Source organism: Rhamphochromis longiceps, linkage group LG14 (genome assembly GCF_057381845.1).
Source record: "Rhamphochromis longiceps isolate RC_006_pf linkage group LG14, R_longiceps_female_GT1.1, whole genome shotgun sequence".
NCBI classification, from domain to species: Eukaryota; Metazoa; Chordata; class Actinopteri; order Cichliformes; family Cichlidae; genus Rhamphochromis; species Rhamphochromis longiceps.
The window spans coordinates 21,640,620-21,666,594 of NC_140570.1; the positions used below are offsets into that span (position 1 = coordinate 21,640,620).

The following is a 25,975-nucleotide window of genomic DNA, read 5'->3' on the forward strand; positions in this document are numbered from 1 at the left end:
AAAAGGCTATTCCTGTCATAATGCCCAATCAGGATACAGACCATATTTTATTTTTATATATATATATATATATATATATATATATATATATATATATATATATATAGGTTTTCTTTGTGAGGAAGGCATCAAACAGAGGGGATGAGAACAAGAAACCAAAGGCTCTCTCATCACTCCACTGTTGTGGACATTTTTGTATTGGATTACAGTCAACTGACAGCCTGAAGCAGTGAGAGAAAAGCGCATTGATGTTTCTCACACAGCTGCTTTGCTTTCACATTCCAGCACCGGCACCAACAAACTAAGACTTTAATCGAATGAGTCGAAGCCTGTCTGCCGTCATTCCCTTCTCAGCTGAAGGATTCAGCGCCTCTAGTGCCTCTTTGAGTTCCAAGTGGATTCAAACCAGACGCAGTCAGTCAGGCTCAGGTCTGCCAGGTACACTGTGAAATGTGCAAAACGTTTAACTCCACCAGAGGCTGGTCATCAAGCCCTGCTTTCATTTTTCTGCTATGGAAACCTTGAAGCAGTGCACTATAAAAAGGTTTGTGACTGAATATATTTCACCAGTTTTTTTCTTCTTAAAAGATACTTTATTTTGCATGGCTTTGAAAACAGCCAATCAGGCAAGCATGTGGATCAACTGTTCCAAAAGAGAAAAGCTGCCATTTATTTAATGCTTTCTTATATTCAATGATTTAGGACTGAACTTAGACGATCAAGCAAGTTACAAAAACTTTAACACAAGTTTAAAAGATTACAGTAAGAAGTAACTGAAATGTATATATTAATGTGGATGTGTGCAAGTAATGATTGTTTTCATTCTATGCCATGACTGCCTTATACTAAAAATGCCTTATTTTAACAAGTAATGGCTCCTGATTAACCTGTGAGTTAATTTATTGACAGTGCTGTCCAAAAGTCTTGAGCCACCCCTCATTTCTTTATATTTTGCTTCCACTGAGCCAGTCTTTCTTGACTTTTTTAACGCGTTCTTGCGCAATAGTGCTTTTGTCTTCCTGAAGGTCTTTCAAAGGTTTTATTTGGATATTGGCTTCTTCTTCACTAATTTTCTGTCCGTCTACTGTTCACTGAAGTCTCATCAGAAATGGTCTCAGTGCAAGGTAGAGAAACAGGGAGGAAAGGCAACATTACACAGGTTTTTATTCAAATCGTCGTGTTTTGGAGCTGTATTTGCAAAAGTATCATCAGACTGATCCACCATGCAGTTCCATCAGCTTTTTTAGCATGACATTGATCCCAAACACTCTGCCAAAGAACAAAAGGCATCGAATATCCAAAGAAGAGTTTTGAACGTCTATCAAGAAATCTGGAGAACTTTTGCTGAAGACAAAAGAAATTACAAGAAAGCTGGTCCCACGAAATATTGACTTTCAAGCTTATTAGAACTGTACAAACTCCTTTTTTTGCCTTATGAACTGTATGTTAACGCAGGCTTATAAATGTTTCAAAAAACTGCTGCACATATTTCCCATTTTCAAACAAAAACAAAGAAATGTGGGGTGGCTTAACACTTTTGCTCAGAACCTCTGAATGTAAAAATGTAAGATACAACCGATGGCTCTGCCTTTGAACCTCAATATCACTTTCTTGAATCTCTCTCCCACCTGTCATTAACTTTATAAATCCACTTTCCAGGGGTAAAACACATAAAATGTAACAGATTATTATTATTATTATTATTATTATTATTATTGGAGCCTTGTGGTGGCATTACATTTATGCAGAAATGTTGATGAAGTTTCAAATAATAGAGTTTCAAAAATGTTCTAAATGAGCATCTTCTAGTGTCACACACTTTGTTGTACATACTGATATGAATAATTTATTAATTCACATTGTACAGCCCACAATTAACTATCCATCCCACTCCACCAATTAAAAACAACCATTCAGCTTAAAATCCTTCACCTGTGAAAAAAAAAATAATAAATCCATCACACAATCTCAGTCTCTTTACACTTTCAGTGGCACAGAATTGCTCTCAAGGTGATTTATCAATATATATTTTTTATCTAGTCTTATTTGTAGTTTTGGTCTTCGTTCTCTTGTTGGCAGAAAACACCCAACCACCAACCCGCCATCTGTCCCCGCTGCTAAATACAGGTTCAGTAGAAAATGTTGGCCAAAATTTGCTCCTGTCCCAAAACTGGACCAACTTAATGTCCTTCTGCTCGGGAACCTCCAGGGTCCTCCAATCACTCAGCTCAGCCCCCAGAGAGTTTCCATGCTACAAAGAGCAGATGAATCCTGCCTCTTTAAAGACTGAGTTTCAGTGGAAGGCATAGAGCAGGAGGAGAATGGTGCAAACGCCAATCACCGCGCCAAGGATCAGAGAGTCCCTTCTCTTTCGCAGGTTGATTCGCTGAATGAGGTTGTTGATAGCTGGGAAACGGTCTGAAAGAGTGTAAATTAAGGAAAAATACACAAATATGGGATATAGTAACCTCAGTAACACTATTACTGGCTACATTTCTATAAATCCTAATAAGAAAGACCATTTTCTATCAAATATGTGAGCGCTAATTTTTGAATGTCCTATACTGATTTCAGTCTAGAAATCCTTTAAAGATAACTTTAAAGGAGGTCATTTGGTTCCCCGCATACAACACTGCACATGTGCAACATAAAGGATACTGGCCAGAGTATTGACCTTGCTCTGTATGGATTTCAGCATGCCCCTTTGGAAGGTTACGTTCTCCTTGGTCGCCATAGCAATGCTGAAGAAAAAGAAAGATGTAGCAAAACAGATGAGTAGAGAAAAGTGACAATCCTTCATGTCTTTGCTCTTTATTAGTAATGGAAAAGTACCTCTGACTGTAGGCGAGTTAGAAAATGTAATTTTTATCTTTTCTTTTTTTACTTTGGTTGTCTCCACCAAACATCGTGGTGCTGTAAATCCCCTGTGTCATTCAGTACTGTTTCTAAACCTTTTTTTTGTAAATCAAAACTACAGAAAAGGATTTAAAGGGTAAAACCTAAAATTGTGATCATTCCTGCTCATTCAAACACTATTCCTCCCTCCTACATGCAGTATCTTTATGAGATGGTTAGGCACCTATAAGGGCAGTACAGATGTGCTGTGGTATTGTGCTTCTTGTTCTAAAACTTGGGCCTCAGGAATCTTCAGAGCAGCAAAGTGCAGCTGAGCAGTTGGCAGGAAAAGTTTCAGGCTCTATGTTACACAAAATAATCAATACAAGCTTCAGAGCCCACCTTCAAGCACTTTGTTCAACTTTTAGTTGTAAGAACTAATCCCTAATAATCATTTATTTCTCTTACAGTAACCTCTCCACAGCTGTACCAAAAAAGATCCACAAACAGGTTCTATAAACAATAACTAATGGCTAGATGCCAGCAGCAGTGGCTGCGAGTGGTACTGGTTTGCTTATGCAAGGAGAGAAGTTACTTTAAAAAGACATGACATGCTGAGAAGCATCATTTAATCGGTTTAAAGATGATGTGACATCAGCCAATTATAAAAGCTTTTAGACCCGTTTAACGCCCCTTATATACGACACAATGAATAATATACTATTTGAACATATGTCATATTATAGAAAGGAAAATTTTTGATTCGAGCAAAAAATGTTCAATTATTCTAAATTTTCACTACATGTAGGATTATGCTAGTATTCAGACTGGTGACAAACAGAACTAGTCATAGGGGACCAATTCCTCCCATCTCAGAGTAAAAGATCCCCAGAGGATGCCGGTGAAAACAAAGTAAATGAAATCACCAGTTGTTTACTCTTTTGGCTGGTAAACATGATGAGCTGTGTGTGTGTGTGTGTGTGTGTGTGTGTGTGTGTGTGTGTGTGTGTGTGTGTGTGTGTGTGTGTGTGTGTGTGTGTGTGTGTGTGTTTCGACTGAGCACTGAGAGACTATGACCACTGTGTTCGTCTGAACGTGTTGTGCGTGTGATGTGTGAGTACGGGTGGGTGGGGTCTTAGCATCTCCTGTGGTTTGGAGGTTGCTGAGGGGACAATCTGCAGTCTTGGCCTGGAGCTGTGTTTTGGGGATCATGTTCTCCTCAGTTAGGAAGAATCACTTTGCTGATACCAGCAACCTCGACTAGTCAGTGTTAACCGGCTCATGAGAATCAGAGCTGGAGGACAGAAGTGCACTCTGATCAGTCAGTTTTTGTTTTTTGGTGACCTAAACGAGGAATGTTAAACTGTCCAGCAAACTGTTGAATAAAATCCCAGATCACAAATTATGATAGTGCCTCTTAATGCAATATGTGCAGCAAACAGTGCCTCTTCTCCTTGGACTGAGGTCATTAAGATTAAACTAACTACATCTACAAAACTTTTTAAAAGGATAGCCTGTAAACTACAGTTCATTATATTTAAGAAGATAACGTGTTATCTGTCACACCTGAGAGAACTGTAATTTTTAAACCCATTTTTTAACTATAGCCAGAAACCAGAACAATACTCATCTTAAGAGACTTTAAATTATATTGAAAAGAGCCAGCCACATTATAAAGGGGAAATCAATGCAAAGCAACAATGCTCTGTGAGCACATACTTAGCAACAACAAACAAGAAGAAATCTTTGTAAGAACCAGACACAGATGAATAAGGGAAAGAAGGGCTTACCTTATTGTGTCATCCATCAGTCGATCTGAGCTATAGACAGTGAGAAGGAGAGAAAAACGCAAGGGAAGGGCACTGGTTAGATATTGATACAAGCACTGCAGAATAAACAAGGAATCTGCATGCTTGATTTGGCAGAATTTGTATACTTCCTGACACAAAACCAAAGGCCATGCTACAGTATGGTTTGGTCTGGTCAAGCTGTTGGAAGACTGATATACTTTCTCACAAAAAAAAAAAAAAAGAAAGAGTTGTGGTAGATTCTGTTAAATTAAAAAACAGAACAAAACTTGCACAGTTTTGAGTGTCTTTTAAGATCTCCTCCTGTACAATCTGTGAGTCTCTGAGCTTCTGTACTGATTTATCATTAAAATGGGAGCAAACGCCAGCAAATTGTACACTCATGCGCCAACTGCAACGGATCCGTTGATGTTTGCAAGGGCGACAACACCATTATATTTGGCCCATATAGCAGTGACTGAGTTGCACCAAAAAGGCATTAGTCTTTTTTTTTTTCTCTTTTTTATTTGTTTTGTTCATTTTCCCCTCATGGATAAATCAACTCAGATGCCCGGAGGTTAACGTTCTGCATCACTGCATAAAAGAGGGGAAAGTGGAAGGCACTGCTACACTCCTAATCCCACACAAACCTCTTATGCTGTAACACTTGTTTTGTGTCTCAGGTTGCTCATAAGCAAAAAAGCTTTCAGCGGTTTATCTTCTAATTGGAATCAATTTGGATAATGTTCCAGAGAACTAAAGTCAACCAAACAAACAAAACTGCAGGGATTGTATTTCATAGTTCAACAGTCATTCATCTTCCATTCAGCAGCTCCACATCCTCCACCTGCATGCTCAATGTGCGGTTTCCGTTAAGCTCTTAACAATGTTGAGATGAAGTAAGAGAAGGCGCTAAAAGATTTATACCTCACTTGCAAGATGCGAGATCTTCCTGATTGCATCACAGTTTTTGTGATTCTGTCATTCTCTCTGTTGATGGGCAAACATGAGAGGAAACCACCAAGAGCTGGAAAATGTGGCAAAAACTGTAGTTCCTCTAGGTTACTAGCAATTAGGGCAACTAAAGACTATTTTGGTAGCTGACTAATCTGCCAATTTTTCTTTGACTAGTGGATAGTCAGTTATCTTATAACTTTTATTTATGCTCCCTGTGGGCAAACCTCCCGTTCTAGGTTCCAGTACCTCACTTGCTCAAGTCTGCCCACCTGTGAATATCACTCTGTTGTCTTGTACCACAGCAAATCAAAATAATGACCTACGAAACATATCAGTTTACTCAGAATAAAAAGGAAAATGCACAGTTTGTGTTTGTGTGTGTGTGCACGCATGCATCTGCATCATAAACTTTTAGAGCGCTTTTATTTGAATAATATTATGGTTTGCTGCGAGGTCAAGTCAGTCTCAGATATCTGTGCTTCAGTTTTGATAAACTATTACTGGGTACCAATTAGCAGTCCATTTCTTCATCTGTGACTTGATAGAACTATTTTCTGCTCCAGCTGACTTTTATTTTGCTTTGCAGTGAGTGTTTACAGGAAAGGTGGTAAAGAAAGCCAAGCCCAGACATAACAAGGGACCTTTTTTCACTAGAGCTCCCTACTATCTGTGGTATTGAAAGGTAATATGTCTTATTTAACTTTTTGTCTTCTAGGCAGCGAGTGGGCAGGACCAATTGGACTATAATGCATATTCACAATGTGGGCTGTGCATCCTTCTGTTCTTGGATCACAGCTGCCCACACTGGCACCAACCTCCTTTTTTTGGCAGTAGTTTGTAAGATCGTAACTGCATTTGTCTGACTGAATGAAATCAGTTACAGGAGGTGAAATGATAACTGGCATCTAACTTCATTATGAGTTAGATGCCAGTTACCATTTCACTTAATAAATGTATTATGGGAGCTGGTGGGTGGACTGAAGAAGACTGCAATTAGGCAATTATGCAGTAGGAATAAGACTTTATAGCATTAGAAAAAGACCAGAAATTATATTCTAGGATCTGAGATTTTAAAACATATAAAAACTTGAAATAAGTATTTGGTTAATAAAATATTAAATTAATTGGTGCGAATAAACACTGTATGTCTGAAAGAGGCCAAAAAAGAAGAACTTAAGAATGCAATATGGACAGAGACTGCTTAAAAGATGGAAGGAGGTGCGACAAAAAAACGAAGCCTTTAACTGTCCTTCACCTGACAGTGTTCTGCTGATAAATAATGAGCTGAAGAGGAAAAAGAGAAAGCTCGGGATCCGCCTTGATTTATGGAGTTTTTATGTGCAGAGATGAGATGTGGCAAAAGATTTATGCTTTATATCCTCCATAATCATTTTGCAGCTATAGTGGTGAGCTTGATTGTGCCATTTATGTATATTAGAATTTCTGTGGTTTCAGCTTTGAGTGGGGTTCTTTCTGTTTCCCTTGGTCAGTTGTTTTCCTGCCGTCATTAAGTCACTCATTAGCTTCCAGCTAATTGCCCTTTCCATTTTGATGAATCAACCCATACTGTCCATATGATCTGCTGCGATTCACAAACAAATGATCACACAGACAGAATGCTTATTGACAATTATGTACACTTTGGTTTCATCTGAACAGTATGTTAAAAAAAAAAATACTACATGCATTGCAAAATCATGGCTACAAGGATTAAAACAGTACTGCCCACAAGTCCTTTAACCCTTGTGTGGTGTTCGTATTTTTGTTACTCAGCCAGTGTTCATGGGTCTGGTGGACCCGCTAGAGTTTTGGCTTTCCAAATTAACACTATCAAACAATTTTATGTTAAATTACTCAACAGATGTTTACTTCATCCCAATTACAAGACATATGAACAGCAAACATGGTTAATTTTTTCCCTTTACCTTTGTTAGATCACATTTATGAATTAATGTGCTTCTCGTTTTTCTTTTATATAAAATGTTATAAATAAATCAGTTATAATCAAGTGGAGTGAGTGGAAAGACACAACACATTTACACGTGAAAAAATAATTAATTGTTTAATTTTTCTTTTGAAAAAAACTGAACACGGGTCTCACAGACCCGAACACCATACAAGGGTTAAATGTATGCATGGTGTGCCTCCCCAGAGCCTGTACCACAACATAATTGATGCAGCGTGGGATCGTCCTGACAGAGAAAAGAAGAAAAGGCAGCCAATATCCAAAGAAGGGCTTTGAATGACCTCCAAAGTTTACATCAAAGTTTAGTTGAAGGGCCAACAGATAACATAAACTGCATGCTCAGTCATCCTGGTAAGGAAATCCCAGAAAGTTCATTCTGTTCATCTGGATGTAGCGTTTCTGGTAGGAGAATCATTTGTCAATGAAGCTATGGTACACGTTTTGCTACTGAGAAGTCCCACTAAAACATTACCAACATTAAGTACTGAGAGGAAAATCAGAACATGCCAGTAAGCAGCTAAACACTTTCAACTCACTGAAATGAGTCTTCTCTCCCAAACCGTAAACAATCTTGATGTTTAAATTGCTTTCACAAGGAAATGGATATGAAATAGATCATAATGGACTGTTTTGTGTGAGCTAGTCAGTGAATATGGTTGATATGGATGATAGATTTAAAATAAGCTGTGGTATTGTCCTCATATCATTACAAAAGTGTGAAAAAACATAAATTAACTGACACAAATTGGTCCACAAACACTTTTGTTGGGTAAATCTATAATTAAATCTCTAAACGTCCTGAACTAGTTCTGTGGTAAGTTGTAATGTGATAGAAAAAATACGAGAAAGCACTTCACCGTGTATCCATGGTGCAAACTTAAAAATCGGCAACAGGCTAGACAGACTAAATGCAGGCATCTTGAAGACAACAGAGTGACAGAGAGACTTTGAACACCTGTTTAAAATGCTAGGTGGAAAACCTGAAGAGTTCACCATGATCAAGACCTTGCAAAAAAATTATAAAAGAGATATTGGCATGTTATACTGGCCACTACAGTTTTAGAAGTACCAGCCCTGGCTATTTGAGTATTTTCATTATTAAAATGGGCAAATAACTGTCCTTGTTAAAAGAAAACAGATTAACTGGACAACTGTGAAGATAACTAACCCACACAGCCTAAGCACTGTAGTTGTAAAATACCTAACTCTCACCAAATTACTATTGTGTACTTTGCTAAATTACCTAAGTAACTTAGCAAAGTACACAATTATTCAGCAACCATGCTGGCCTTAATGATTAGCAAACAGAAACATTCACAAATTGCAGGTTCTTTGCAGCTGTTGGATGTGGCTCATGGATCGTGCGATTTGATGCCCTTGTTCGTTATGCTGCACTAACTTTTTAATTTTTTATTTGTTATAAAAATGCACAATTTGAATATGTCTTGTTTGATATGTAGATGATATTTAGATGCTTTTTCACTTGAAGCAAAGCATCACATGCAATTCTCATGAGCCTGGCAAACAGAGCTTACACATTTAGAAACAGGCAGACTATAGAGCCTAAATGGACACAAAATGATGAGTTGTGACAGTATTTACTGAAATAAAGACTCAGAGCATATCTTAAAGCTTAATAACTCAACTTTGTGAGTGAAAAGAAAAGCATCCAGAGAATCATCATTGGATTTCCTTGTGAGTTTGAACTAGAAGTCCTTATGTGACCACTACCATTAAAGCTGTTGCAGCATGAACTTTTAATGGACTTACCCCTCCCTCCCTCCCTATCTCTTGTTTATTTATGAAGGCTAACCTCTATGGCAAAGAGAAATGGAAAAACAGATCTACAAGGATGGAGAAAGAACCAATGATGAGGCGAAATAACAGATCAGCAGCATTTATAGTAGCTTTAATTACTAAATGGCATCAAGTTACACTTGCCAAAGACTATTATAAACTAAAGCTAAAGCAATGAGTATCAGTGACAAAACTGAAAACAGCTTTCAGCTCTAATATGTAGAAACATCTGACTGCTGTAGAACCACATACTGAAAACTGATGAAAGCTATCTTAAAGTTACAGTGTATAAAACCTCACCACTAGATGTCAGTAGATTATAGACTGGATTCAACTTCATTCAAGTTTTTTTTCTTACACCTTCCAATTTAAGTACATAATCCTAGCTATAGTTGCAGCTTTAGTCAACCAAGAGAGATCGAAAACATTAAATTTAGACTGTACCCAGTAATAGTTGTGGCCAATCGGTGTGTTTCTACTACTGTTTGTGTGTTAAAAAAAACAAACAAACAAGCAAATAAACAAACAAACAAAAAAATAGTCTTTCACTATTTGGTTTGCCATCCTGTCTTTAAGTCTGACGTCATTATCCATTTCCGGGTCCAAACTCCGCTTCAGGTCCCACAGTCAAACGGACAACGTGGCATCACTGAGAGTTAAAAATGGTCTAAATTCTTTCATCTTTAATAAAATGATGAGTGTGGCTGCTCTACCAGGTGTAACAATTAAATTTAACATCCAGGCATCCACGAAAACAGAATTTATGAAGTTTAACGGAGTTTGAAGTTAGCAGGGAGTTGGCTCGCTAGTTTCCATCTAAAGATAATATAGCATGTTCTGACTGAGGGATTTCAGAAAAAATTAATACATACCGCTCTGCTATCACTTCTGACATAAACAAAGACAAAAAACTAAACAGCAGTGACGTTTGTAGGGTTACTTAAGTTGAGCAAGCTGGTATATAATGATGTGGTAAGTGGTGGCTAGCTACACAGTTATGGTTAGCATAATATACTGTAAACACGGTAAAGCTGGAGGATGAACGCTAACTTTTTTCCACTTGATTCAAGTTAATGTGAGGGTTTCCAATGGTTAGGGACAAATGCAATTGCATGGCAGGATGCTGTAAACGGGCCAAACTTCAGTCAGGAGAACAACTGAGATAATCCATCCACAATACAAGGTTAGTGATTAATATTAGAGGTGGGAATCACCATACATCCCACGATACGATATTATCACAATACTTAACGCACGATACGATATTATTGCAATTTTTTTAAAATATTTTGCGATATTCAGATTCTGTACATAAAGGTAAGCTTTATCAATATTCATTTTATCTAATATCAAAGTCTCACACTCAGTCTTTCTCTCATTTCAGTCAGTTTTATTGTTGACAAACTGAACGGTTTGTATTACAGTCTAGTCCAACTTAACTGAATGCAACCATCTGGTACAATTATAGCTATTCTGAACTATGCAATTTATGAAAACTATGCAGCCCATTCAGCAACTGAAGAATTTGAAAGTAAATTAAAACAAAATATAATTTTACATTAAATAAAAAAGTTTTAAACTTAATTAAAATAAAACATGTCTTAAATTTAGTTTATCGCTGCCAAAAAAAAAAAAAAAAGTTAAACACATTTGGACAGTGAAGGAATGTCAGGATTCTTGCTCAGAAAAAGGAGCTGATCAACATGCTCTGAAGTCAGAGCATGTTCCAGTCCACAAAAACTTTTTTTGTAACAAAATATCGATTTCTGCTGTCCCTGTATCGATACATTATTAGCAAACAAAATATCACGATACTACACAGTATCGATTTTTTCCCCCACCCCTAATTAATATGTTGTTATATTTGCTGGTCTGTAGTTATACTGTAAGGTTTTAAAAACCAATCTTTAAAATGTGCTGCCGAGAGAGGCCAACAGTGATCACTTAATAAACGCAGAGTAGTTTGGACCTGGAAGCAGGGTTTATACGTCATCACTTAACAACTGGATTTGGTTAAGAAAATCTAACCAGTCCACTGTTTATATGCCAGATGACAAGCTTATGTAACCATTTACAGGAGGCTGTAAATCTTTGTGAAAAGAATCCGATACAAGTCATGGAGTCAGAGAAGCTCACTTCTTCCTGAGGACAGCAATACTGAGGTGAGATGTTGAGGATACAATGAACTTTTCTGTCGGTTAGCACCGCTGTTAGCTATTGTTATCCACTGTTACCGAGCATTAATGAAACTTTTTTTTTTTTTAACTGGACTCAAATTATATTCTCACATGAGAACAAATACGAGAGTTAATTCGCAGAGTGTCAAACTGTCAGTGAGAAAATGTGATTTTTAAGACACTGAAGCCTAACGTTAGCTGGCATAATAGCTTACAACCAGCTACTGTTGTTAAAGCCGGCTCATTCGTAGCTGCTGAAAATGAGTAATTGCAACAATATCTAGAACACATAAACATGTTTATACACATTTTCATGTGTTAGAGGCTTGACTTCAGCTCAGGTGATGAATCTTGAGGTGAGGAGGAAGAGGATGATTTTTTTTTGTAGATGCTTGCCACATTGTCTCCTTTCTTTATATTTTCACTCCTATGGTAAAGCGGACCCCTTCTCAGATGATAAAACATAGGTATGAATCTTCATATCTGAAGGTGCAGTCATGAAATAAATAAAAGTTGCTCACTGATATTTGTTTCAGTGGGTTCTCTTAAGAATCAATAGAGATTTGCAAGCATTTCACTCACTGCAGTAGCTTGTAGATTAACTGCAAGAGAGCTGTTTTATAGGCTGCAAATTGATTAGTCTTAGCTGACCAGTTTGGCAGCCTCAAGCCATCATTTGCCAATTTATAAATGGTTCAAACACAGTCATTACACAAGGCCTCCTACTTACATTTTCCACGCTAAATTATTGGGGCAGCATGATGAAGCAAAAAAAGTTCAATAAATTAAAACAGATCATGCAGCTTTACATAAAAGAAACCTCATTATTCATGCTACTTTTCCATAAAAGTCACCTTTGACAAGAGATCATCACAGACTGCGCCAGGAAAGTAAGATTTTCACTCAAATCTCTCATATTTATCGGGTATCTGTGGATAACAGTGATACTCACCAACACATTACATCCCTTTTCTCTCTTTTCCCTTTCCTGTTTTATGGCTTTAATAGGATCAATCAAGTGTAACTCAATCCTCATCTCCAGTATCCACTTTCCCTCCCATCTATGCCAATGGTAAGGGGAAGCCCTATAGATAGTATGGGCTGTGGTTTAATAACAAAATTTAATTAACAATATCCTGATCAAATGCAAATGACAAGCAAAACAGCCTGACTGCTGAGAAAGCATCTCAAATGGTAATGTTTAGCTGTGTGTGTGTTTTTAAATAATCTTCATTTTAAAATAATTTATATTACATATTCAGTTAAGATGTTTGGAGCCAAAATATTCTTCGACCCACTCAAGCACTTGAAGCATTAACTTGTCTCCCTCATGTGCTAAAATGAGCACACCTAAATATTCATTTATCAGCCACGAAATAGAAGCCATCTCCAGCTATTATGTCACAGGAGTACTGTCTGGTACTGGGATGCTGTTAAAGCATCCATTGTGTTATATGGGTTGTATGATACATCCACTGAGCAGTTTCTGTGGTGTGGTAAGATACACTGTTCTCTGTGGGACGCCAACCCCATCAGGGGGTTGCTCGGTGTCCAATAACATGGGCAGTAATGCGTTAGAGTAGCATCCATATGAATGCTAGGACCAAATGTTTCCCACCTGAACAATTCATGGTAATGAAATGTCATGTTATACAGTTCAGCAGTCAGCAGTACCTATGTGATTCTTGAAAACCACTGAACTTACACAGGCTGAATTGTACTCCAATTAACCATCAAATATTGAGTGTTTTGTGAACGCTAGAATACCTCTGCTCATTTTTTATTCTGTTTAACTCAGCAATACCTTTGATTATATCCTTGAGCTCTAACAAATGTGTTGAATCCATTTCCTTCCTCTCAATTATTTACATCCATTTCTTTTGGCCTGCAGTCCTCTTCTTCTTCATCTTTATTTGCACATTGCTATATATCTTGGCATGTTGCTGCCACCTATAGGTCAGTATAGAAGAGTCACAGCATTTGTAGCACCGCATTCCATTTCCTTCTGGACAACACAAAAGAAATGGGGGACGACAAAGAGAAAAATAGACACAGCACACCAACCACTCATGGCAGATGGTCGTCTTCTCTGAGCCTGGTTCTGCTGGAGGTTTCTTCCTGTTAAAAGGGAGTTTGTCCTTCTCACTGTCGCCAAACCGCTTGATCATAGGGGTCATATGATTGTTGGGGTTTTCTTTGTTGTATTATTGTAGGGTATAGCTTACAACATAAAGCGCCTTGAGGTGACTGTTGTTGTAATTTGGCACTGTATTAAATAAAACTGACTACAGACCTACAGAATACAGAGATGAAGGAGCCATGGACACTTTCACTGCAGTATTAAATTTACTGATACTGTTTATCAGTACCATTAAATAGGTGCTATAAAGACATACCGTCAAAAAACAAACAAATAAACAAAAAACACAGAGACATATGGTACACCCTAGGCCACTTCCACTCCCAGCAGAGCTTCGACAACATTCCATTGGTAGACTAGGGACATTGAGTCATTGCTGAACCTGCTACACAGAGCTGTGGCTGCAAGGTAGTTGGTGTCTGGCATGGGTGTAACCCCTGAACCAAATGGTCGACACTGAAGGTGAAGAGCGTAATCGAACTAAAGAGGGAGTCCTAACCTAGCTTGGTTAGCCTGTGGGACTTTGGAGGCAGCTGATAGTTACCAACAGGCCAAGCAGAACACATCTCGGGCAGTGCCTGAAGCAAAAACTGGGCTGTGGGAGGAGTTTGGAGAGGCCATGGAAAAATACTTTTTGACTGCCTCGAATGGTTTCTGGAAAACAATCAGTTGACTCAGGAGGGGAAAGTGGTGGTCTACCTGCACTGTGTATAGTGTGGGTGGAGCACTGCTGACTTTAACTAAGAATTTTGTTGGACGGTAAAAGATCTTTGACAATCCAAAGGTCTGATTGGCAAACTGGGGTGGTTGTTCCCATCTTTAAAAAGGGGGACCAGAGGTTGTGCTCCAACTATAGGGTGATCACACTCCTCAGCCTCCCAAAAGCTATGTCAGGGTGCTGGAAAGTAGAGTATCTGAGGTTCGACTAACAGCTGGTTAGTCGAACCTCGGGATACAGGAGGAACAATGTGGTTTTTGTCCCAAATAACTGCCCTGGTCACGGAACACTGGACCAGCTCTTTATACTCTTGAGAATGATTGAGGGTTCATGGGAGGTAGCCCAAGCAATCTACATGTGTTTTGCGGACTTGCAGAAGCCATACCCTCTGAGTATTCTGTGTGAAATGCTTCGGGAGTATGCGTGGTCGGACCCGTTGCCAAGACCCATTCGATCCCACAGAAACTGTTGCTTTGTCCGCATAGCCAGCAATAAGTCAGACTCGTTCCCAGTGGGTTTTGGACTTTGCTAGTGCTGCCCTTTGTCACAGATTCTGTTCATTTTTTCTGGAGCAGTTTGCAGCCGAGTATGAAGCGACGGAATGAGAATCAGCACCTCCAAGTTTTACGCCATGGTCGTCAGCTAGAAAAAGCTGGAGTGCCCACTCCGGGTCAGGGATGCGTTATTGTCCCACGGAAGAGTTTAAATATTTCAAGGTCTTGTTTAGGAGTGATGGGCAAGGGGAGTGGGAGATTGACTCAAAGCGAAAAAGCAAAGGTCTCGATTTACTGGTCGTCCAACGTCCCTACGCTCAACTATTGTAAAGAGCCTTGGGTAGTGACCAAAAGAATAAGGTTCTGGATCATATTCATATCCAGGACACGTTGGACAGATAATAGCTCTCGGCTGCCCTGGGAATCTCTTGGTGTTTCCTCAAACAAGCTGGAGGAGGTGGCTAGATTAACATTTAAGATACCTGTTAAATACAATTTAATGTTGTTGAAACAGGAGCGTTACTGACCTTCGTGCTAGTTGCTTCGTGTTAGTTACTAATTTAAATGCAAATTTATATTTAACTGAACATATAGTAAAAAAGTGTAACTGCTTTATTTCAAAGACATAAAAAAATCCATAAAATGCTATGCGATTAAAGTTATTTAACTAGACCACACTGTATTTTAAAGGGTCATTACATAAACATCAATTTCAGTATATAAATATTAGCCATGCATTGTGGGAGCAGGTAAAGCCTGTTAGAAAATGAATGGAGAGGTCTTTGAGAGGGAATAATTGCAGCATTATTCCTTTGAGAACTTGATATGGGAAACAAATGCAAATACTAATCAGTCACACTGCTATGTATTGGCCATGTAAATAGCTCTGTGGTAAATTTGTGTTTCGTTTCTTTGTGTGTGTGTGTGTGTGTGTGTGTGTGTGTGTGTGTGTGTGTGTGTGTGTGTGCCCTGCTGCTATCCAATTTTACTTTCCATGCAGTGTGCATCTAACACCTCTGGCACAAACACAGGGAAACGCATAAAAAAAGAACCACATGCTGTTCTGCAGGGGTTGAGAGTCAGCCAAAAGATTGTGGGATACTAAGGTTGCTAGAGATCAGGATTTGATCTTCTCTGTCATGCATGCTCATATAAGACCTTAAGTTATGAATTAACAGAAGAACTTCACATCTGCTATGAAGTAAACGCATGAAGAGAACAAATGAATGTGTCAGAAAAAGACATTTTTATTTGTTTTTCCCAAATCGTGGGCCTGCGCCATCAAGGTTATTCCAGCTTGCTTTCCTAAAAAAAATATCGGACTATTTCACATTTAGGATGGCAACCTTATTCTACTTTTAACTGCTATGGTTAAATAATACAAATGCTTTGGGAACTTACTTTCTCAGATGCTCATGCTCCTTTAGGAACAGCTCTGTTCTTCTGTTGTTGACCCCAGAACCGCTCTTGTATGTCCTAAAAAGGCAGGCAGATACACTCGTGAATAATACTTTTTTTTTTTTTTTTTTAAATGAATGGTAATTTTCAACATTTAGGCAATGTCAGATTTACTTGTGTGTCAAAATCAAGTTTTCAAAGTGTAGATAAGAAATAAATCTAAAATGACAGCCCAAGTTAACAGGCGACAGCCTTGATCCCAATTCTTGTCTCTGTAACTTTGCATACATCAGAATCAGAAGTCAATCAAAAAGGAGCAATCTGTAAGGCTGCCAATGTAATTTTCACAAGCAGATTGCCACAGGGTACCAAAGGCTGGCTAACTTTCAAAGTGAGGTGACAATCTGCGTTTTATCCTGCAGATCTCACTCTTCTTTGCAAGGACCACTAAAACACACAGCATATACAAGGAATATAAAAATGTAAAGGCCTTGTTCCTTAAACTGCACATTAGCAATGTGATAACAGCGTTAAAGGTGTTAATCGCTTTACTGGTATGGTAGCGCTTTACTAATTCACACAAACTGCTAATATTTGTAGCATATATGGCTATTGCATACAGTGATTATGTAATGATTAATTAATCAGAAAAGCCAGACAGAGAAGGTAAGCATTTTAAACTTTTTTTTTAACGACTTGATTGTCTTTCATGGCTCTTTTTGTGTTTCTAACCCATTCTTTTTTTTAACACTGCATCAAATATCTAATTTCCTTTTTGTATTTTCACACCAAGGATGCCACCCTTTGCAATAATAATAATTCTTCAGACTAAATATTGCGTTTCCATAAAACTATAAGCCATGATTGGCCAACTGCCCAAGTAGGTCTGAGTCTGAGAAACTGCAGGGACATTTAAAAATTATGATTCCTTAAATGTGTCATTTTTGTCAGATCTTTTGAATTAAAGCTGCTGCAGTGAACAAAGCAAAATTCAAAGAACTGTTTTCCTAGAGAAAAAAAAAAGGAGAAAAAGAGATTTTTTTTATGGTTAATGAAGAAACAGAAAAAGAACCGTGCTCTCCTCTACTGAGCAGTCAGAAGTGATGAATGGGCGTTGCACCACTCACAAAGTAAACACAGCAAACCCATTCTTTTCTGTTTGATGAATCTCTAGCTATCAGCAGCCCTGAACTGCTGACTCCCATGCCTTCTTCGTTTCTGGTCATTTAACACTGCCCCACCCTCTCGTCGAGCAGGGGAGGAGGAAGGCTATGAGCACATATAGTACACCCCAGAGTGACTGCCTTGAGCCCAATCTGACCACCCTAGCAACTGGGCTGATGCTTCTGTGGGACCAGAATTCTTTGTACTGACAGACCGATTCATCACTCCGGCGAGGCTTTTTAAAAGGGCACCAATGTAAATCATAGAAAACTGTCATTTTTGTTGCTGACATTTAAAAATCAAAGCAGGAGAAGAAGGGTTGTTACATCTCAGCTCAGCTCTGCAGCATGCTATTACTATGAATGTGGTGTGTGTGTGCTTCAGTAGTCTGTAAGCACAATGCAAGTTATTGATATGGTGTTTGATATATGCCTCACTGTTTCATTTGAGTGCTTGTATCAATTAGATAGTTCGGACTCCTTCTTGTTACCACATGGAAAACATATTCTGAAACGTGTGCTGGTCCATTTACTTCACAGCCAAGAGCTCTACTGCCCTCTGCCTGACAAAAGAGAAAATGCTTAGCTGCACCAGATATTCCATCACTGTATTAATGTCATGATATTTTACACATTTCTGTACTGACCCCAAAATTGTATTTTATAAAAGCATCTTGTAACTACGTTAGTGTTCAGATAGGCCAAGGCTTAAACTGTGCTGCCAAGAAGACAATGTAAAAACACAAAGTCCAGAATTCTGTGATCAGGAAATTGTTTTTGCTGTTTTCGACAACAGAATTTTGTCATATATTTTCAAGTCACATCTTATTGCTTTCTGTCTATTATTTGCCAGTATTGATACTTAGGATCATTCAGATAAGGGGTGGTCTCTTTAATTAAAAGTCATTTTCCGGTTGCTAGGCAATAAGTTGCCACATCATGCTAGAAAACTGTATGAAAATGCATCTTTTGCACTTAAAAGATCAGACAAAGGTGCTTTTAAAGTGGTGAAAAAGCAGAAAAAACATTAAAGTGGAAAAAAACCCAAAATAAAAACAATTGGCCAAAAAAAAAAAAAAAAAAGCTCCACCGATGTCCTATGTAATGAAGTGGCTCCTAAAATAAAGAGATACATTTGCGTCCTTAAAAAAAATATTACTTTCAGTGATTTCAAATGTAATGAAAATCCTGATTAATACTTTATTAAGTAAAGATTCACACTATATTTGATAACCTCTCCCATCCTCTGTTAAAACAGAGAGAATAAAATCATGCATTTGACTGCTCCTTTACTGCTGCTGGTGGTTAAGGCATCATTTTCTAGCAGTGTCTGATTCACCACAATATCTGTCATTTCATCGGTATTTTACCTTCTTCTTGTGCTGGACTCAAGACACACTCGAGGGTCCAATGACTTGATACAACATCTCGTGACACAAATTGGTATTACACAAAAGTCTGCTTAGTATCCTGTACCCTATCCTTAGTTTCATAATTTAAATGAAAAACTGCACCCAATGCTGTTTAATCTGTTGTTTTTTCACACTCAGGTCATTCTGGAAAAATGTAAACTATTTTAATTTATAGTAAGCTCCTTAAGAGCTTTATAAATTACTTAATGAATACTACATTTGTATATTTATACATAGTTAAGTGAGTGTATTCCTATTGAACATGTATGCCTGCCTGCAAGACGCCTCTGCATGAGAACTCTTCTCTTTGTACTCTAGATGGACAGGGAAGGATCAATAAGAATCCTGCAGTGCTCACTGTTTGCCATCATCAGTGCCTTCACAGATCAATAAGCCACTGCAAAAAGAAGACTCATGGTCTAGGGAGACCTTCGTTTCAATAAATTCCCTCAAACTGTGCAAATCTGAAGAGAGGATGCACTTCCTCAATGCAAGGCCAAAGTGAGCACGAATCTTCTATTTGTTCAAGAACATGCCAAATGGAAGTGAAGTTTCAATTACCGTATTCCTCTCAGGAATAAGGTCTACGACATAAGAGCAGTGCTTGACCGTTTTTATTGCTCAGCACCCTTTCAGATCAAAACACAAGAAAGCATGCGTGTGTAGGATCTTATCATTTACTATAATATAATAAACAACAACAACAACGACATTAATAAAAATAATAATTAATTAATTAATTAAAACATTCCCACACTGCTATAAAAGCTAAATGAAATTAGAAGGTGCTGTGGCTGAGTACTCACTCAATGTCTTTCCTGACAGACCCTAGAAGGTCTTCCCTTTCCCGGATGGCCAAAAAGTTGCCTTTGGTTTTGTGGAATTCATGTGTGTAGTCCTTCGAGGAAAATAAAGGTTTTTTTGTTTTGTTTTTAAAAAAAGGAATACAGGAAAGACAGACAAACAAACAAGTGGTAAACAGGACAAAACTGAACCACTAAGGCTAGGTTCACACTGCAGGTCTTATTACTCAATTCCAATTTTTTGATCAAATCCGATTTTTTTGTCTACTTCTTCATACTACAAATAAAATGTGACAGCAAACGCGCTTTAGTGTGAACCCTCAAAGCGGCCTGCATGCACAAAAGAAGACGTCACACACAACGCGCTCTGTTTAGACCCAGACCAAACAGTATTGTTTGACTGATGGCCGTTAATATAAAGACTTGTTTCAGACTTCACGTTTCTCAATTTTGCTTTAAGTTATAAAGTTATTTTGTTATTTACATATGGCCTAATAATTATCCTTATTGCTGTTTTAGAGGAGCGGTGCTTCAAAGGACAGTTGCAGATTTCTGTCAGAATCTGCAGATTATACAGTACAAATAAAATGTTCACGTTTCTCCAACGTTGTCTTCCCAACAGTTTCACTAACATCTGCAATGGACGGCCAGGAAGCGTTCGCGATGTCTTATCGGGCGCTTCTCCGGCACTGATAATTGGTGTCTGTCTTGTGTCAGTGACGTAGAAGACGGATTTAATGCGACCTGACCATTCAAGCAGCAGTCCCTTTCTAAAACATCAGATATGTATCGGATTCAGCACCACATACGAAAGTGACCCAGATCGGATTTGAAAATATCGGATTTGTGCCGTTCACACTGTCACACCATGATTGGATATGGGTCGCACAGGGTCAAAAAAGTCAGATTTGATGTGCTTTCGCCTGCAGCGTGAACGTAGCCTAAGACTCAGTATGTGCTTTAGAAAGTAGTTCTTGGGCTCTTCATTGAGTTCAGTAACTATAACTGAGAAGAAGTCGCTATGAAAGAAAATGATTTCAATTAAATAAAAATGTTAAAAAAAACTATAGAAAACAGATGAGCGACAGGAAAAAAGGAACAAGACAGGAAACCTGTAGGATGTCCCTGTGCCTCTGGAGCGTGTGCATGAGAGCAGCGTTGAGAGCAGCTGCGCCCGGAGAGTTGGTGTACTCCGCCATCTTGTCATTCACTGCAGTCAGCTGAGAGAGAGAAGGAAACAGAGTGGACGGATGGATAGACACGAAGGACGAGGCATATTTCCATTTCTGTTCTTATTATATTCTTTTTGCCGTCCTTTTCCACTGACCTGAGACAATTTACTTACTTTGGCTAGCAACTGTTCAATCTCCACTGACATGGTGTCAAACATCCTGTCCTGGGTAGAGTTGTTTAGCAGAGGTGTGGTGTCTGACCTGAAAGGAAAAATAAGATGGAAGAATATTAAGAATTTTTATTTAAAGCAGCTTATTTGTAATTGGTTTTTAACTCACATTAAAAAAAATCTTGTACTGTTTTCTTGTGTTTAATGGATAAGAAATGTGCTTTATGTCATAGCAGAAATTACACATTCATCAAATAAAGAATTTAAAGCTGTTAGTAAAAAATAAATAACTGTAATCAAACAGAAGTAAGTAATCAAGTTTTTTTTTCTTGATTGGTAATGTTTCAAAAGCCTACTTGGTCTCAAAATCCTTAAGGTCTGCAATAAAGAAACATGTAGTTTTTGTGTTAGAATATTCCATTCAAGCTACTTTAGGGGTGGCTGTAGATTAGCTGATTAACAAATATGCATTTTAACAATTACAATTCAGGCTAGATATGAAAACTCTGAATGATGAATATAATTAAAAATAATAACATTTTGACTAGTAACCCATTTTCAACTCCAATAAAATAAAATAAAAAACATTAAGTTTAAGCTTTGGAACCAATCTTTGCTTTCATTATATCTTTATATCTTTTTACTATATCGTTGTTTTTAAGAATAATATTAAATATGTGATTAAATATGACAACAATAAAATACAATAAATACATCTTTACATTTGGTAAAGATTTATTGCTAAAAGAATATTAATTGTTTCAACTTTTTAGTAGTTATTAACTCTGCGGTTGAGTGAGAAGCCTAAATCTTACGTGTCTCCTCGACGTCCATCTCTGGAGCTGCTGTAGCTGGTGCATAATTTACTGAAAGAGACCAACTTCAGGTCAAGTTCGTTCTCCAACTGTCTGGCCTGCTTTCGCAGATCTGTAACAGAAGCAATCAACCCAATAAAATACTTAAAAATAACTAAAACACCATCAATTAAGTATTGCCCCAGAGTAGATGATTGATTGATAGAGAGAGATAGATAGATGGTCCATTCAACTTTTTTGTAATGCTATTTTCTTAATTAGCAACTCAACATGAAGACAACTTGACTCTACTGCTCAGCTGTGATGTCTATTTTGTCTGTTGCTGACTGTGCAGAGAGTGTATAGTAGAGTATGAGAGCTATGTAGAACAAAATTTCACCATGACAAGATTTTCAAAACTGAAAATCTTTTTGTGCATCTTCTATTAAAAATATTTTATATCAGATATCCAAAAAATGTAACACTGAAACCTATACAGAGGAATAATTTATGTTAAACACTAGGGCTGGGCCCTATCATACCGTTCACGGTAATACCGGTATAATGTTGGGCAATGATAAGAAAATGAAATATCGCGATAGAATATGGGTAAAGCGTGCATGCGCAGTGCCTTTGTTTTCATACACACCTGGCAGAAAAAGCATGGCGGCGACAGAATGAGAAGGGCGAAAGCAGATCGTTGAATGAAACAGATGAACCAGAATTGGTTTGTAAAAATGGTTCAGTGGTGTGGAACTGGTTTAGCTTTCGTCCGTCAGATACACACCAAAGCACTATTTTTGGTAGAGCATGCTAGCGGGCTGTCGTTATTACCGTGTTTTTTGGAAAATAAGTCGCTCTTAAAATCAATCCTTTGATTTTCTGAAAAATTGAAGTGCGCCGTATGTATGAATTCTGGTTGTGCTTACCGTCAGTTATATCGTTATTGCAAATTTCAAAATATATATCGTGATAAATATTTTTGGCCATATTGCCCTGCACTATTAAACACTTTCTAGCCAATTTGTTTAATACACACATCCAAATACTCATTAAAGCAAATATCATAATAAGAAGAATCAGAATCGTGTTTATTGGCCAAGTATATGTGCAAACACGGTTCCGGTAGATGGTGACACTCTCAGACAATCAATTAGATAAGATAAGATAAGATAAGATAAGACTTCATTGATCCCACAACGGGGAAATTTTTGCTTCAATTCAATGCATTTAGGCATAGTCAAGTCAAGACATAGTCAAGACAACCTGTTGAAGTTCAAATTGTCAAGGAAGGTTATTTGTGTGACTTGAATGTGGCATGGTTGTTGATGGCAGATAGGGTGGTCTGAGTATTTCACAAACTCAGACTCAGGATTTTTCCACATGACCATTTCTAGGGGTTACAAAAAAATGGTCCAAAAACATAAAATATCAACATAAAATATCAAGTGAGCAACAATTCCCTGGCAGACAATGCCTTGTTGAAGACAGAGGAGAATGGGCAGACTGCTTCAAGTTGACAGGAAGGCAACAAGAACTACTTAAATAGAAAACAAAAACAATTGTAAGAACCAAAGTATGGAGAAGAACATCACTGAATGCACTATACATCAAACCTTAAAGCAGATAACCTACCTACAGCACACTGGGTGTCATTTCTGACAGCTAAGGACAAAACAGGGTAGTAAGATTACAGTTCACAGGTTCACCAAAGATGGACAGTAGAGGATTGGAAAAACGTTGCCTGGTACATGTGTCTTAATTTCTGCTGCAACATTAAAATAGCAGGATCCTAAAAAAAAAACAGGAAAACATGGCTCCATTTGGCCTTGAATCAATAGCTCAAGCTCATAGTGGTGTTATAATGGTCTGCTGGCTATTACCAGGTCCCTTATCTCCAAATGAGCATCAATTACTAAGTGTTTTATCCTATTGTAAAGTGTCCTTGGGTGACTTGAAAGGCGCTCATAAATAAAATTTATTATTATTATTATTATTAATTAAATGCAGCAGCCTACCAGAGTCTTGTTGCTGATCATATCCATCCCTTTATAACCACAGTTTTGATGGCTGTTTCCAGCAGGATAATACACCATTCCACAAACCTCAAATCACCTTAAACTGGTTTCCTGAACATGATAATGACTTTACTGTGCTCAAATGGCTACCACTGGCTTCAGATCTCAATAGAGCATTTTTGGGATGTAGTGGTACAGGAGATTCACAAATTGGCGCCAACTGTGTGATGTTTTCATGCGAATATAGACCAAAGTCTCTGACCAAAGTCGGGTCCAACATGGTACTACGAAGGTGAAATGTCCCATGAGCAATTTAGTTGTTTTAGTTGTGACTTGTTCAGGGAGTACCCCGCCTCTAATCCAGTGACAACTGATACAGTTGTATCAGTTGTCACCGGATTGGGGGGGGCAATTTTAAAAAATATGCCATTTTGTTTTCTGCATTAAACATCAACAAAAAAAAACTCCTGTGCTACCGAAAGCTAAAGCAACAAGACCGTTATAGCAACAAAGCTCATTGTTTTAACACTACATTAACCAAGGGGGGGGAAAATATGAAAACGCTATCTGCTCACTGCCGACAATTAACGAAGCAGCTGACACACTCGATGTGCCAGGCTGATAAGCTGTTTAGATCAACGACACGGCTTAAACCGCCGAAGGAACAGAGTTAAATGAACTTACACGGCGTCTAGTTCGCTAGCTTGTTGGGAGCTAACTTGGTATTGTAGTGGCATGTATGTTTTTAAACCATGTTTCTTACAGCCAGAGGTGGAGTGACAGGGGCAAATTGATTGCTGATATTATGAAAACGGTAAAAAAAAAAAAAAAAAGTGCTGTTATAATACTACTTGCTGTAAACAGGCTCGAGTGTTGCCTTACCTTCCCAGTACGTGCTGGTTCCTATTCCTGCCATCTTTGTTGTTCTGCGACGTCACCAAAATCCGGGTACTGTCACGTGTCAGCAGAAAACGTACAGGACGTACCGCACGACCGCGTCAGCCAATCAGCTACAACACAGCGTCACCTAGAGACCAGTAGCAGCCTGGGCAGAGTAAGGCTGTGTCCCAATTCAGGGTCTGCACGCTTGAAGTACGCATTTCAAGTGCGGTTACGTCACCGCCACGCGACGACGGCTGTCCCAATTCGAAGTGTACTTCAAATGCATACTCCAAATGCGCCGTCGATTTCCCCAAATATCAAGCGTGGTCCGGTGCACGCTTCGTGGTCCCATATATCCAACAATTCATAGCGCGGCGGTGGGTGTGGATAATTTTGCCGCAAAATACGGCAGAAGGGAGCAGCCGAAGAGGGTTTTTTTCCCCTAACTTTATTGAACTTATAAAGCGAACAGTCAGTCATTCCAGTTCAGTTTGTACAGTAGATATACAAGGCAAATAAGAGTAACAATATACAGTACAATGAAATAAGAAGGATAAATAAATAAAGGATAAAAAAAGACAAAAAGGGGGGGGGGGGGGGGGGGGATGTGACAGACTTCATAACAACTTTGTACTTGAAAGTTGTGACAGCTCATACCTTAAACATTTCTGAATGAACTCCAATCAATGATAAACCTTTTTTATTGGAAGTTAATTTAAGAGAGTTTAAGTAATATTCAATTTCAATCAAAAACAAATTAATTGATGGGGTTGAGTTTTGAAATTTACAACCAGCAAGCCCTGATCACATGATCTCAGGGACCTGCTGGCGATGTATGGATATTAAAGATCTCTGATATATGTCGGTGCCTGTTCATCCAGAGCCCTTAATGTTAAAGTCATATTCTTAAAGTGGACTCTGAATTTAATGGGGAGCCAGTGCAGCTGGATCAACAGGTGTGTGACATGAGAGTACTTGGAAGACAAGGTCAGAAGCCTTGCAGCAGCATTCTGAACACCCTGCAGACGTTCCCAGGAGGCATTACATAAACAAGTGAACAAAGAATTACAATAGTCCGAACGAGATGAAGGAAATGCGTGTATGACAATTTCGAGTTCTGAGCATGACACAATGGATTCAGCTTTGCAATGTTTCTTAAAATATAATAACAGGAGCAAACCAGAGATTTAACATGAGCGTCCAAAGTCAGAGCTGAGTCAAAGTTTACTCCAAGATCCCTAGTAGAGGATTTGGCAAATGTAGCAAGAGGACCTACATTTTCCATAACCTTG

At 38.3% G+C, this 25,975-nt stretch overlaps 1 protein-coding gene across 1 annotated transcript; it reads right to left on the minus strand.

Annotated features, from left to right (window-relative positions):
* Positions 1 to 104: 104 nt before the first annotated feature.
* gosr1 (golgi SNAP receptor complex member 1) lies at positions 105 to 24,838 on the minus strand. The gene is made up of 9 exons (XM_085379347.1): positions 24,684 to 24,838; positions 21,805 to 21,916; positions 20,993 to 21,080; positions 20,760 to 20,867; positions 19,651 to 19,742; positions 16,273 to 16,347; positions 4,626 to 4,655; positions 2,659 to 2,741; positions 105 to 2,418 (listed from the first exon to the last, which is right to left on the minus strand). Exons 1-9 carry the CDS (start codon positions 24,715 to 24,717, stop codon positions 2,294 to 2,296), a joined length of 747 nt encoding a protein of 248 aa, XP_085235473.1. The 5' UTR covers positions 24,718 to 24,838; the 3' UTR covers positions 105 to 2,293.
* Between the last annotated feature and the right edge of the window lie 1,137 nt (positions 24,839 to 25,975).

Bases quoted from the DNA above. Each gene is read 5' to 3' on its own strand.
- gosr1 (XM_085379347.1), bottom strand. From the start codon at position 24,717: ATGGCAGGAATAGGAACCAGCACGTACTGGGAAG. The intron at 21,081-21,804 runs GTAAGATTTAGG...TTTTCCTTTCAG, and splicing joins GATGGACGTCGAGGAGACAC to GTCAGACACCACACCTCTGC. The intron at 16,348-19,650 runs GTGAGTACTCAG...CTGCCTTTTTAG, and splicing joins TCTGTCAGGAAAGACATTGA to GACATACAAGAGCGGTTCTG.